Source organism: Leptonotus elevatus, chromosome 14, assembly GCF_054856555.1.
Source record: "Leptonotus elevatus isolate MCC_2025b chromosome 14, RoL_Lele_1.0, whole genome shotgun sequence".
NCBI classification, from domain to species: Eukaryota; Metazoa; Chordata; class Actinopteri; order Syngnathiformes; family Syngnathidae; genus Leptonotus; species Leptonotus elevatus.
Genome location: NC_141252.1, coordinates 15,362,168 through 15,377,367, shown reverse-complemented (window position 1 = coordinate 15,377,367; position 15,200 = coordinate 15,362,168). Strand labels below are relative to the sequence as shown.

At 37.6% G+C, this 15,200-nt stretch overlaps 1 protein-coding gene across 1 annotated transcript in view; it reads right to left on the bottom strand.

Annotated features, from left to right (window-relative positions):
* The window catches only part of eipr1 (EARP complex and GARP complex interacting protein 1), a 40,782-nt gene that overhangs the window by 8,491 nt on the left and 17,091 nt on the right, over positions 1-15,200 (bottom strand). The window contains exons 6-7 of the mRNA XM_086094092.1: positions 12,093-12,229; positions 897-1,064 (exon numbers count right to left, since the gene is read on the bottom strand). Of these exons, the coding sequence (XP_085950218.1) occupies positions 897-1,064; positions 12,093-12,229 (305 nt within the window). The remainder of the gene's footprint in view (positions 1-896; positions 1,065-12,092; positions 12,230-15,200) is intronic.

Here is a 15,200-nt window from a genome sequence, read left to right as displayed (position 1 = left end):
CCTTCCAAAAGAAAGATTAGAGTCTCTTCGTTTATCAGAAAGAAGTACATTTCTATCTGTTTCCATTTTGCAGCAATTAGCATTAGAATATAGCTAAGTTTCATCATTATTCACAAATCTGTTTAAAACAGTGGGGAAAACCGCTTGTTTGCAACATGGCCCTGGTTGATCTCTTATACTCTGCTGCCACCTGCTGGTTGTTTTTGTAATAACTACCATTGCTTCAACCGTTCTCTGCAACAAAGCCTACCAGATGCTCTAGCATAAAAAAAACATTAAAAAACGTATACATGTCTTTGGAACACTGGTAATATTTACAATAGAACATATTTATACGTTTTTGGGCTGCAAATGAGGATTTTGCGCTTTTGGTAGCTTTTGTAATTTGGGAGATTACCGTTAGCGTGAAATGATGTTTGAAGTGATGGAATTGGAAGTGTTAGTGGAAGAGGTGAACAAAATATGCAATCATGTAAAAGTGGTTTGATTTTGCAAATTTTTACTGGTAATTAATTAGTTAAGCAATTAACAGTGTAAGCAGTAATTAGTATGTTTAAAGTCAGTAGATATGGATTTCATTTTGACTGGAGAACAATATTTTTGATGGGACATTTAGCTAACACTCATGTGGAAATAATGCTTTTACGCTAAAAAATAATTACCTCCAACTGGGCTATTCATAGACAATCATGCTCATGAACTGTAAACACCTATTGTGTCCCAATAGGACTAATTCGTAATTCATAATGAGATCAAATGTTCTCCAAATGACATTCAACATCGGATTATTTTTGTCTTTTCAGTGAAACAAACGAGAGATTGAGTCACTGCGACTCTCAAACACACACTGTGACGGTTACACAGTTCAAGGACAAAAGCGCACACAGTATACCCACCAATGTGAGTGCTCTTCCAGGGTTTTGATGGGCTCCTGGACGTTGCGGACATCCCAGAACTTAACCTTGCAGTCGTCTCCACAGCTGGCCAAATAATACTGCCTGTTTGGGTTGAAGTCAAGGTCACGCACCAGCTGGCCATGAGCGTTCTCGATACAGTAAATCTGACTGGGGAGGAGAGAGAAACAGACACGGTTTTCAGGAAGTAAGTTTAAAAAAAAAAATGGGAGAAGTTTTGGGGAGAGTTGAGACAGTAGCGGAATGATTAAAGAATAAAGAAATAAGAGGAATACCAGTGAAAATAATAGGGGGAAAAAAGGGTGAAAAGTTGCGGATTTAAAAGAACAATAACAAGAGAAAGAGAATGATTCACATTGTCCAGACATTCCCAAGTGTGTGTCTGTCAGCCAAGGCCAGGCTCAATAAAGAAGCTGACACCCGGTGTTGGTTTATTATAAAGGCAACTACACAGCTTTGAGTTCCTGCGAGTTCAAGTTGATATAATGACAGTGGAACAGTGAAGCTCTGCATTCTGTCTGCTTCCATCTTTTTGGTCAAATTGTGCACCGACCAACACTTTATTCTGCTACGTACGTCTGTGTGTTCATATCTACTGTGCTATTGGTAACCGTTTTGCTTTTCTCACTGCCCGAGCAATGACGCATTTCTTTTGCATAGCTGAAAGAGATCAATTCAACGGCAAATATTAAACCAGTATTATACCAGGAGCCGTACGGGACTACAGATGCAGATCTTTAAATGCATAAAAGCAGAAGTAACAGAGTGAAAGGGTTATGGTTATTGAGGCAGATTTCAATCATGAGGTGCGAGAGGCTACTGCTGCTTATACGTAGACAGCATTGTTCTGTGTTAATGCAAAATATAACGGACGAGTATTGCTTCAACAACCGGAAAAAGGTCAATATCACGGTGTATGGTGATAAGTTTCAAGTTTTAAGCTGAATAGTTTCCAGCTAGCTGTCTTTTTTCAATACAGCGTAGGCTAATTGGCAAGTCAACCAAAAAAATGTCATAACAATATGTCGTATGCACCCCAACTAGTCTCAACACGGCATTCTGATTATTATTACATTTGTGGAATATGAATTCAAGGGGATTTCACCCTCCCAAAAATGTATTGACAATAATATGTTTTATGGAGCCCCACTAGTCTAAAAACGGTATTCTGGTTAATATGAGTTTATATAATGAGTTAGTGGAAAAGGAGTTAAGCAGTGAAATCCAACAGTTTTTCTCAGGTAACAACCAATCACAGCTCAGCTTCAGAAAAGAGGTGAGCTGTGATTGGTTGTAGCCAGATTGAGCCCTGAGCAACTGTGATATCGTTTTCAGTTGACGGCAAGTGGCAAAATAGCCGCCTCTGAGATGAATTTTGCCCCATAACTCATAATATTAATCAGAATGTCATGTTTAAACTAGTGAGATTACATATAACATTATTGTGAAGAAATGTTTAAGATTAACTTCCCCTTTAAACATCAACATCCACATGTTGCGGCCATTTTGTCATTTGCTGTCAACTGAAAACGACATCACAGTTGCACAGGTAACGACCAATCACGGCTCATACGTTTTCTTAGTTTGGTCATGTCACATTCGCAAGCTGAGCCATGATTGGTCGTTACCTGAGCCCTGAGCAACTGTGATGGCATTTTAGGTGAACCACAGGTGGTAAAATGAAAAAAAAAAAAAAGGTACTGTTGATGGCAGATGGTGGAGTATTAACCAAGTTACCTGTACTTGAGTTATTGGGCAAAAGTAAGTCCAAGTAAATGGTTACTGTTTACATATGCGTTGTTGGCGCACAATGTAATTAATGTTCTCTTCTGCTGGGTAGTAGTTTACATTTTTAATCTATGGGCATGAAGGTTGTTACAAGTGTTCAGTCATCCCTCGATCCATTCTCTGACCTGCTTATCTTTACTAATGTCACAGGCATGCTGGAGCCTAATCCAGCCGTAATATGATACTTTTTAGGTTACTTTCTCTGAAGTATATTAAACGACAAACAGGTTAATAATTAAATGGAAGATGCTCACCACAGCTCTACTTTTCCCTTAAGCATAGATGAATAAAAGAAACAGAACCCACCACAACAAAAAGCAAACTTTATATCTTCAAAACCATTTCCTCTCCAGGCTCGCCTAATAAAGCTCAGCTTGGCTGGGTTATGTTCAGCAGAGTGGAAAGCCTCAAGTGTTATGGCCCAGCTGGATGCCAACAGCAGATAGCTAGCTAGCTCGTCACCCCTCTGATCACATTAGGCAATTAACATGCTAATTAAAAATCTCATTAAAATAAGGGAGGTATAAGAGAATGACCTGGGGCAAACTGCTGGGCTTCAATTAGGTCAAGACAGCTACAAGCTTTTGTGTGCCTGTGCGACAAAATGTCTAAAAACAAGTAGAGGCACTATATATATAATTCAAGCTATGGACTATGCAGTGCATGTCTGTAAATCAAGCATACACATAAACAGTGATCCCTGTCAAAAGCTCAGCATTGTCATTTAATTGCTATAGGTGGAATACAGATTACAAAAATGTGTTGTGCTTAAATTCGTGGAATTTCTACACCATACGTTGAATATTTAATGCAGTCATAACAATAAAACCAGCATGGATAAGTTGATTTGTAATCCATGCTCTAATCAATGCATTGTTGCAATGCAAATGTTACGTATCCGTTTTAAGGAGGGTGAGAATTTTCAAATGTTTAATGAAAATCTGACTTCGACTCGTTTGTTATTTCTTTTTTAATTAAACACTTAAAACAAAAGAATAACAAGTCATTAATTGTAGGCTTAGATCATAAATATGAAATGGGAAAATCCGGCTGCAGGACTTAGTTTGATGTCTAAACCTGCATATTGCTTTTGAAGGGAAACGTTGACAAATCTTCTTTCATGGCTGCCATGTCACGTGCCTCACCCTTTCATGTGTTCAATAAAGACTGTTGTCAAATCATTGTCATAGTGTTTGTTTGTAGATGAAACATTCAAAAACGCACCTACAGGTAGAAGGGTAAATCTGCAAAAGCATGAGGCCTCTTTCATGTGTTTGTTTTTCAAAATGATTCTGTTGAACCACTATTCAAAAACAATGTCTGACTTTCATTGCTTAATTTTCAATATATTTGTTATTTATTATTACTTTTGTAAATTCAAGTTATTTCTGTAACCACTGTGGAATTTTGTTTCATTAACACTTTATCATTCCAGTAATTTTTACATGAAATGCCTAAAAAAGGTAAATCCAAAGTAAACAGCTGAGATAATAGGAAATGTGACCGTCCTGAAATAAAATGATTTTTTGCATAGTGGTGGGATATGCTAAATTGCAAATATTACATTATGAAGAAAGGTTCAAGCACAATGGTTTATTTTGGGTTCAGTGCACGTGGAAGTTCAGTCAAATTTCAGATGATTTGGTTGAGTTCATTATTAATGAGGCAGAGGTATCTATTAGTGTCAACATTAACACTGTGTTTCAATATAAGAAAACAATGATTAAAAGTGGAGATACATTGCGCATAAAAGTTAAAGCTGCATTGCAGGTTTTGTCACTTTTTTTTACACACAACTGCCACCTCTGGCCTAAAGCGTAATCGCAGCCTCTGTGTCAAGATTGTGCATGGCGCACGTGAGTACATGAGCTTGAATAAACTTTTCATTTTTTGTTTGTACAACAATGCAATTGAACTGTATCCTATTCTACAAATATACTGTGCTGAATTTACAGTAAAAATAAATAAATAATTTAAGCCACTCGTCACTACTATGTGAAAAACACTTATGTCCATTTTTTTCCATTTTTTATGTATAATTTTTTTAATCACATTTTTCCATTTTTGGGATGTATGCATTCAATTTCATTCCAAAAACATAAAATAGAAAAATAAAAACTTCAAAAAAAACTATGACAACATTGGACAAAAGTGATTTTCACATAGCAGCGACACACTGTAACATTATGCACAGTTTGAACATTTAATAAATTTATTCTTTCATGTACCACCAGTGGTACTCATACCACACTTGAGAATCACTGATGCCACTATATATGTCACTATAGAAATGTTTTTAATTCACTTTCCCCTGCCACTTTGTTGAAAATCATTCATTTTGTTGTCCTGTAACAATAATGCTAGCACATTTTTCAAAAACCCACCATTTGATAAATGATTCTGACACATTTGAATCTAAATGCACTCTAGACATGCACACCTAGTTCAAAACAGCCTCATCTGCAGTGGTCACGTGATTTTAGATGTCTCTGAAACAAGTGTTGAAACACCGGTTGGCCAGACCTTTGCTTCATTTAGTCGAATCGGATTCGAACAGACAGTCTCGAGCATAACGACCATAACCACGACCACGAGCCATCAGATAATGGATCAGCCATATAACAATCAAAGAAAAATGTGTTTTCGCTTTCATGCATGACATCTCACGCTGACGATATGCTTTTGCTTTAATCAAACCCAGTTTGTGAACCTTTTGCTTGTGCTCGGGCTATTTGCACCATACTGTACTGAAATGTATGCCCACCTAACTTCATAATTCAAGTTTGTCAAATACTAATAGTCTGTCAGACACAAAACAGCAGTCTTCTATGTTTGAGCTGACTTAAAGTAACAATTTCATGTTTAATTTCGAAGCTGAGGCGCAAGATTTATTCACAGGGCTCTCTCTCCTGTGTAAAAGCTGTGACCCCGGGCTCAAGGGTGGCTAGTGTTTAACCCGTTCCAGCGTGGAATGGGACGTGCCTGCCATGTGAAAAGGAAATGGAGCAGGAAATTGGGTTAGTTTCGCCTTTTCCCTCTCCGGTGTCACTAAGCAATCCCCACTACACACACATGAACACAAAGCAACACGCGCACACATCCACTCCCTAGGCTCCAGCTAATAGCGGAGAGACCTGGGACCTTTTTTTTTTGTGTATGTGTGCGAGTGTGTGTTTGTATGAGTGTGGGGGATTATAGTTGTGTTCTGCCTAAGCCACCAAACACACTCAATCTACTGTCATTCAGCCAGCAAAGCTGAGTGTGTGTGATGGGGGTTGATGGGGGAACAGGGGACCTATTACACACACTGTTAGGCACTAGCAGATAAAAAACATAAAATTGGGGAAACACACTCACAAACACTGTTGTGTGTAAATGCAGAAAATACTAAAGTAGAGCAGCAAACACTCACATTTCCATCAAATCAGAGAACATTACACTGTCATTCATTATTTATTTACAAACCCCTACCTCAAGGACCTAAACTCGAGTTCAAACTTTTTAGCCTTGATATTTTGCGACTTTTAAGTCCCTCTTTGTCCATCCAAAATGACAGGACAGTTCCCACAATATGGCTAGATAAACAAATTCCAGAGGAATACCTGGTACACATAACCTCCTACTGGCTTAGTCTAGCCGATAAATCTCTCCGCTGAGGGAATCGACTGGAACAGACGGTCATAGTCACACAGGCACACACACACACACACACACACTCTCTGTTTCTATGACAACTGCTATGTGAAAGGATGGGGAGAAGGAAAAGAAAAATCGAACAAGGAGAGCAATCATTTCATTGCTGTTCGAAAATTAAAGCCTGGTTTTGAGATTGGGCTGGCAGACAAGGATGACGGGGTGGCAGGTTTAAAGGGAGGGACATCAGATGCTGAGAAATAATTATAAAGAAAGATAAGCAGGGATACAAACAGAGCGAGATGGAGAATAATCCATTGATTTATGAAAAATAATGAATAACCCAAGCACATCTTGAAGGATCGTTAATGTCACATGGGTTCACGATGTAACCGCCCAAGAAGAAATATAAGACCAGTGATTGTTTGTTGTCTTTTACCTTCTTCTTTTGAATCAATTTATGTTCCCCGTCCTGCGTGTTTTTAAAGTTCTACATCGAGTGTACATGATCCATCAGAACTTTGCCGTTTTTTTCAATGAGTCATTCTTTGCATTAATTGCTATGTTGAACAATTGCATTATTTATTTATTTACTAGAACTGGGCTCCAGCAAGAATTAATGTGTAACTGAATTTTGCATCAATGCACAGTTTTAAACAATCTTGAATCTCTCTTGGATTTATTCTTTTGTTCTCACTGCAACAATTTGTTAGCAAACATTATGTTGCATTTTAAAACTTGATGGGTGCGTATGTTAAAAGTGTGTTGTGATATTCACAGTTAAAATACACAGAAAAGGCTAACAAATGCATGGAAAAGCCCCCCCCCACCCGAAAAAAAAAAGTTTGAATGACTACATGTTTCATGCAGTTTTTGAGGGAATCGTTTTTGAACGTTAAATATTAAATGTTTAGGGAAGGGAAGACTACACTCTGCACTCGTCTGTCTGCAGGGCTATTGCGATGACCACATTATGTGAGAATTGATCCACTGCACTACCATTGTCTTCAATAACGCTAAACTCATTGTTCATTTTTATGCTAGGATCTGCCTAAGGTCATAAATAAGTCTCCAAATACAGTATATGCCTAACAGAGTCAAGGGGGCTGGAATATATGAAAAGGTTAGATATAATTGATTTGACTGCAGTAAGGTTCCAAAGGTCACTCTCAAATCAAGTGTAACGTATGGAAAAGTAGATTTAAAAACAGCTGAGATCTTTTGCATAATTGTCTACTTTTACAATAGAAAATGTGACCGTCCTGATAGAAAATGATTTTTGCATAATGGTGGTGTATATGCTAACATTACATTATGAGGAAAAGTTCAAGCACGATGGTTTATCTTGAGTCCAGGCATGTGGAAGTACAGTCACATTTCCATGATTTGGTTGGTCATGTGCATTGTTGACATGAGATTGTTTTGTGTGTCTGGAAGAGTTTTGGTTCTATAAGAGGTGTGCAGAAGTCATTCGTTACTGCAGCACTGCACTGATTTTAAGCATGCACCCTGCAGTGTATATTGTGGCTGCAGGTCTGGCAGCTATACAGCTGTGTAGATGGATACCTTTGGAGGGCTGCTATGAGTTTGAAAACATCTTGGAATGGGAGTAATAAATACTCAAATGTAGGATCTATTTCAAAAGTCATTGTCAGAGACACCAGTGCACAATGTGAAATGGAGAAGTTCCCACTGCATCAAACATACATTGAATCTTGTTCATGATGAAGTGAATTTCAGGCTCCAATTGCATCATCAGTGTGTGTCCACCTTAGGTTGCTGCCATGGCATGTCAGGTTGCTTTTTATCCAGACAGTCTGCACATTAAGAGACTGTCGGAGGAGGGCACAACATGCAAATTAGCGCAATCTAACACTCCAGTAATTTGGACAAAGCCAGCAATTACATACAAGCCATGCTTTGTTTGATTTAACTTGTCTTGAGTGCTTAAGAATTCAATCTGTCCATTGTGCTAAACATTGCATTTAAAACTTGGGATGGCACACTAAAAAAAAAAATGCTCTGGGTGAGGCTGGTGCCTAATGTTGTATGGAAATTCTGAGTTGAAAGGAGTTTTGTCAAAGGTGATTATATTGCATGACTCCTTAAGGAGCTCCAAAATGTCTCAATCATTTTTGTTTCTGGCGTTTCAAAAAATGATTAGCAGAAAATAATCATTCTCCCCTTCATCACAATAACCGCAGTCACCGTTTAGTACAACTTTCAGACGTGGTCCACCACAGGTTTGATAAATTACAATGGGTGTGCTATTTGCTTGATGCCTCCCAGTATTTTGCACGTTCTGAAAGGTACTAAATGAACTGTAAACTGGCAAGGTTGGTCGTTTGGGTGCCCCTGGTTAGTAGATCAGCTTTCAGATGTGTTTGCATGAACAATAAAGCTTGCACCGGTTTGGAATGTGCAAAGATCTACTAAATTATAGCATTGTCCTGCAATCAATGTTAAAGCAAGTGCACTTGGGCCCCTTGAAAGACACAACAGCATAAAAAAATTGTTAAAATGCCCAAGTAAAGAATTTTGACCATAATAAAATCACTTAATTTTAAAAGATTTACTGTTGAGCTAATCACTTTACTTTAGTTTGTATATATATTTTTTAAACTAAACATAAAACATGCCAACAAGTTTGCAAAAATGAATAGTGTTTTGGGCAAATGACTCTTACAAATATACCCTTTGACACTCAAGTTAGAACTGAGGGGCTAAACTATGCATTTAACTAATAATTGTGCTGAAGTGCAACATAAAATATGAGGTTGTGTACTGTATTCATGTCATTTAACCTTGCTTTTTCTTTTAAAGGCTCAAGACTCCTGCATACTAAAATTACATAAACCAGTTACAGCCAACATGCATTCATCAAAAAGATACGTTTTATCATTTAAAGGAGTTATTTGTAATTTTGATGAACATTATATATTTGTGTAAAATCTGAATAAATCACCTTAATGAGAGACTGAGGGTAACACAGCACATGCAGTATCCCAATCCAACATTAAACTATACACTTTCATTTAAGAACAAACATTACTGCACCCTTCAGGAAGGGGGGAAAAGACTTGATACGTTTCAGTTTCTAAATAATGCACAATAAAAAGTAAAGTCAGGGAAGAACTTGCAAAACCTGTCTCATATTTCCATTAACACTGCTTTTTTGCCCCAATATACGAGTAGGGTGTTCTATAATTTACATAAAACTGCATATTACATTTGTACAAACTAGAACAGAATCCATGTATGTTTTATCAGTAGTGTTTTTTTTTAAAGTATTATATGTCTCAGAAACAGGGTGCAGCACATATCGTACTACTGTGTTGGGCTGTTCTCCAAGAGTGGCTAAGTTAGAGCTGACAGAACAGTTGACAAAGCCCAAGATTCAGACAGGACTGAAAAACTGGCAAAGTAAAGCCTACCATACATACATTGAGCTGAGTTTGTTTCGCTAGACTTCAAACAAAAGATGCTCTGTCCTGAGTTGTTTAAGACATCTAGATGTAAATAACATGGAATAAATGCTGGAATTCTGAACTTTTTGTCTAATATTAATTTTTTATCTGAAACCCAACTGTGACAGGGTGACAGAGCCTTCTTGATAGTTGCTCACACCCTTTGGAACTCTCTTCTGGTACAAATCTGTGACTGCATGGACGTACCGTCATTTAAATTACAACGCAAAACCCACCTTTTTAGAACTGATTTTAATGTGTGATTATTGTCATGTGCTTGTCCTATATCATGTATTGTTTATATGTATGTGTTTGGTGTCAATTTGTAAAGTTTTGTATAATTCTGACAACTGGTGTAATTTTTCTTTCTGCCGCTGTAGTTTTTTGTTGTTTTTGTGTGTGTATTCTAGTCTCATGAAGAGTGCTATACAAATAAAATGTATTAAAGCATTACACTGGTCAGCAAAGAAAAAACTAAATATTTTCTACAGCAGTTTTCGGATGTACAATGTAGAAATATCTCAGTTGCTTTTCTCTATATTTAATGTAATTTTTTATAAATATAAAAAAAAAAAGAATAATATAATAATTATAATAGGAACAATACTTGAATGGAAAATGGATGGATGGGTTGATGTTATTTTGTCAAAACAAAGCTGAATTTTTTTTCACATGCAGCAATTTAAACCAAGAATGCTTGCCCACTAAAATATGCCGTAAAGGGACAGTGTAGAAGTTCCTGATTTTTCAAAGTTCATTCATAAAAAAAAAAAAACTATCAATTTTAATAATATGCTAAATGAGTTCCATCACATCAACATACTTTTTTATTTGTTTTAAATGTAATCATAGGTCTAGTAAATCGCTAATTCGTGCCACGCCTTACGGGAGGGTTACATCATGTCTTGCTGCCATTTTTCTGCTATGTCTATCCGTCCCAAAAGTCTAATTAATATACAGTATATAGTTTCTTTGATTGTTGCTTTGTTCAAAATTTCAAGATTTATTCTCTTATGCTGGCTGGAGTTGTCCTCTGAAATAATAGCGGTGCATTATGATTTTTACAGATGAGACTATGGCTTTTGATAACTAGGCCTGATGTAAGACACCTCACTCCACTTTCCTATGTGCTGACGGCCAAATCAGCACTGTCTTTCAAAACCCAAAGCTGCGGGAGGACAGCCAAAATGAAGTGTGCAGGAACTCTTTAATTTGTTACAAGGCAGAGTGATATCAATGTTGCACCCATCCTATCAGTGGCCGCGATACGCATCTCGTAAATATATTCTCTTCTTGTCTATCTCCCCTTCACCAAGCACCCCTCTCAATCTCCTCTGCACTTTGCTGTTATCATGGTGATCAATGGCAAGGTGATTATTATTCCTCTAGCAGAGCCCCCACACGACACGTGCTGACCTAACACATCATCACATATATCACAAACACGAGGAAAACAAACAAGCACACCACCTGCACACACACACAAAGCTATAGGTTAGAAGATGTGTTACCGATAATCTGCAGTAACAAGGTTAATGTGAAGAAGTACATCTACTCCATGTCAAACAGGAGCATTAATGTTAGACTGTCATGTAGCGTACTTCATCACGCACTGTGGAGGTTTGAATCCTTAACAGTCAAAAGATTGCAAAGGACGTAAATGTGACATATTCTCTGACAGAGACACTGTTTACTCCGTGTGTCACAAATTTCACATACATATAGCACCTGTATGGAAAATACTTTTGTGGCCATTTTATGGTAATTTTTAGGACTTATTCTGTTTCTTGACATTTTATAGTTACTTTTTGAACGTCGTCTTTTATGCCTTTAAAAAAAAATACTATTCTGCCTTTTTTTATCATTAAATTCTCTGCCATTTTTGGCAATTTCATGGACATTTTATGTCAATTTTCTGCTTTTCCTCTTCCTTTTAGAAAATGTTTTGGTCACTTTTTACATTTTAGGTAATTTTAAAAACGTTTTCATCTACCTTTCATCTTTCTTTTTCTGACAACTTAAAAATTCCTACAGTTTTTCTTTTTAACATCTACAGGGAGCCACAAGAGAGGGAGTAAAGAGCCACATGTGGCTCCAGAGCTGCAGGTTGCAGACCCCTGGTCTGGTGTATTGCCCGACAAAAGACATTTAGCACCCCATTGTAAATCGACATCAGGTGAATAACAGAAAACACCGCTACTCAGTTTGGTTTTATCTTAATAGGCATGTGAGTGTAGAAAGATAAATGATTGCTACATTACACCAGATAAGCCTTTTACAGAAAACTCACCACATGGTGCGAAGGTCCCAGCCTCTTATAGCTGTGTCACTTGCAGTGGCAAGTTGGCTGCAGTTATGGTGAGGGCTCCACTTTCCAGAGGTGAACTTAAGCTGTCCTTTCCCCTCAAGCATAGCGGTGCTGGAGACCTGCAGAGTATCACGGCCCACATTATTAACATCTCTAAGCAGCCACTTGAAATGTATCTATGGTACATAGCTCATTTTCCAAGAGATATGGCTTTTTCCTCTCATTCTGCACGTGTTTTCCAGGATGTGTAGTTTGTGTACAAATTATACAGTATTTGATGCAAACTACATTGTAGTTAATATTTGCTCAATAAACAACACTAGAATTACAACCTCAAAATCACAACTGTTTAATGTAAAGTGCAAACGTGCACTGCTTCATATGATTTCATATATTTTAAGAAGCCCTAAATGACTAAAAATCTGCTGTCCAGTAAGCAAGCTCCTGCACTAAACCATGCCTCTTCTACTATCAGTGACATAAATCACGATAACTCACACGTTCATAATGCATTAAAGATGAAAAATGTCAGATGATTGCTGAAAAATGATGTACACGTGAAAGTTAAGGCTGCCTGAGTTTCAAATATTGTAACTTATATGAACGCCTTAAATGACATAAATTTGGGAGTTTTTTTTTTTTTTTTTTTTAAATTGGACCCAACTTTATACATGACTTGCATTTTATGAAAGTTGTCTATGCACCTCAGGAGACCTGCACTTTGTATTTTACTCAAGTATGGCGAGAACATGCAAACACTGTAATGTACAACTGTAACTCAATGTTAGGTGAAGACAACGGCTGTTATTATTATTATTATTTTTTGCACAGCATGTTTGTCAATTGATTTTAATCAAAACTGCTATTTGTGTCTCAGGGCAACGATGAAAAGGAAAGTAATCGAAGGACTTCACATGCAATCTTTTCTCATGAAAGTCCAAAAATGAAATGATATTGATTCTACAAGCTGGATTTGGACCCCCCCCCCCCCTCCCCCACTAAAAGTAAGACGTACCAAACAGTCATAAAAAACATAATAATCCTCATGTTTTTCCTTTCCTCCAACTGTCTACATCCTGATTTTTCTCCTTTTCTGTATATTTTGTAGTTGCCCTACAGTCACGCTGTTCAGGCATAAATCATCAATCGAGCTGTTGCCATACAACTTGTGGGAAGTTTAGGAACCCTCTCATTATTTCTCCAATAGCATAAAGAGAATGCCAGGGAGTGAGTGAGGGACTGGGTGAGTCAGTGAGTAAATGAGTGAGTAGGTAAAATAGTTGTTAATTTAAAAAAAAACAAGTACAGTAAGTGTACCACGTCGCAAAGAGCGGGTAAAGCTGCTGTCCTAGAACAGGCAGACAGTGTGAGTGAGTGAGAATCAGGAAATCAGAATAGGTTAAAAAACTAAAACAAAAAAACACACCAGGTTTGAAAGAGAAGACACTTGTGTTCCTTTAAGGATTTTAATGCCTCTCAAACATTGCACCAAACATTTTAGAGGAGAGAATGTAATAAAAGTGAAAGTTTTCAATAAAAAAAAAAATATATATATACAACAATAATAATAATAATACATTTTATCAAAATTACTCAATGAAAATCAGACATTTTTGAATTGTAGTTCAACAGAAATATTTTTTAACTCATGGAACAAGTGTGTTCAAAAATGATGGTAGCCCTATCATAATATGCTTGCAGCGTTTTTTTGCTTGCGTCACCACAACTTATTTCGGCCATATTCTTTCGGCTTTAATTTTATTTTTTATTTTTATTTTTATTATTATTATTTATTTATTTTTATAAATAAATAATGGCTATTTATGCCATTTTCGGCAGAACAATTTCGGTGGCTAAATATTCGGTGCGTCACTAATAATGTATGCAGAAAAGCCACATGAATCGAACTCCTAACATGTTCGCAAAAGGAGTCCACCAGTCCACCAATCTGCAGCGTCCGTAGGGCACAGCTAAATTTGCATATGACACGTTGCAAGTCGGGACAATACTTACTTCCGTTAACACTGCAACGTGACGTCGTTGTTTTTGGTGTACGTCAATCGACGTGTGGTCTTTGCGCATGCGAGGCGCATCACGAGCGTGTTGCATTCACATTAGATGTCGCATTTGTTTTTGTAATGTGAACGGTACATAAAAAGATTGGATTTAACAAAAAAATCTGAATTGGGCAACACGCCCTGCAGTGTGAACGTAGCCTTAGGCCCCCCCCCCCCCCCCCCCTAGCACGACTCTTGCCTAACATGTTAATTGATGATGTTTCAGTTTGCCATCTACATGGATTACCGGACCAGTCCCTCTAAATTGTGGATCAGTCTCTTGGGGTAAAATATAGCAACATAACAATTAAAAAGCACTGTATTGGCCCCAAAAGAGGCCGCCCCACTGGGCATCTGCCCTGTATGCCAGATGGCAAGTACAGCCTTGGTTTGAATGTGAATCCCCAGTTATAACAAGGGTGTGCACACTTGAGCAACCACATTATTTCAGTTGTATATTTTTGCTTCCCTTCTATAAAAGATAATTTTTTTAATCAGTTGAGCTGTACAGGTTACGGGGCACAGTAATGGTGCAAAATGTTTTGAAATGTATTTATGTCCCAAAAAGCTGGCATTTGGGTGTGTAGAATGACTTTAAATATCTACTGTATTCAGATGATTTTTCTTCATATTCATACGTGCTCGTCCAAACACCCACATTGAAGACATGATAATCTAGGCCAAGGCCTTGTGAGAAAGAAATAGACAGGTTGAAATGAACACATAACCCACTGACAGATAGAGGGAATGGGAGATGGGAAAACCGTGGTGAGAGGGGGAGCAGGAAGGAAGGGGAAGAGATATTAGCATTCTCATCAGTACGAGAGGAATTTGTCTTGACTGCCAAATTTTTTTCTTCTCTTTTTCATTCCCTCTCTCCTAATCAAGCACACTCCCTTCCCACATCCATACATCCTGCTCTGCCTTCCAGCCTACATCTTTCCAATCAAGCTTGGCCGCCCATTGCTCCCTCCATCTTCCTTTTCTCATTATACAGCCTCCCCCGATTACTTTCCAACTCTCCTCTTCTCCC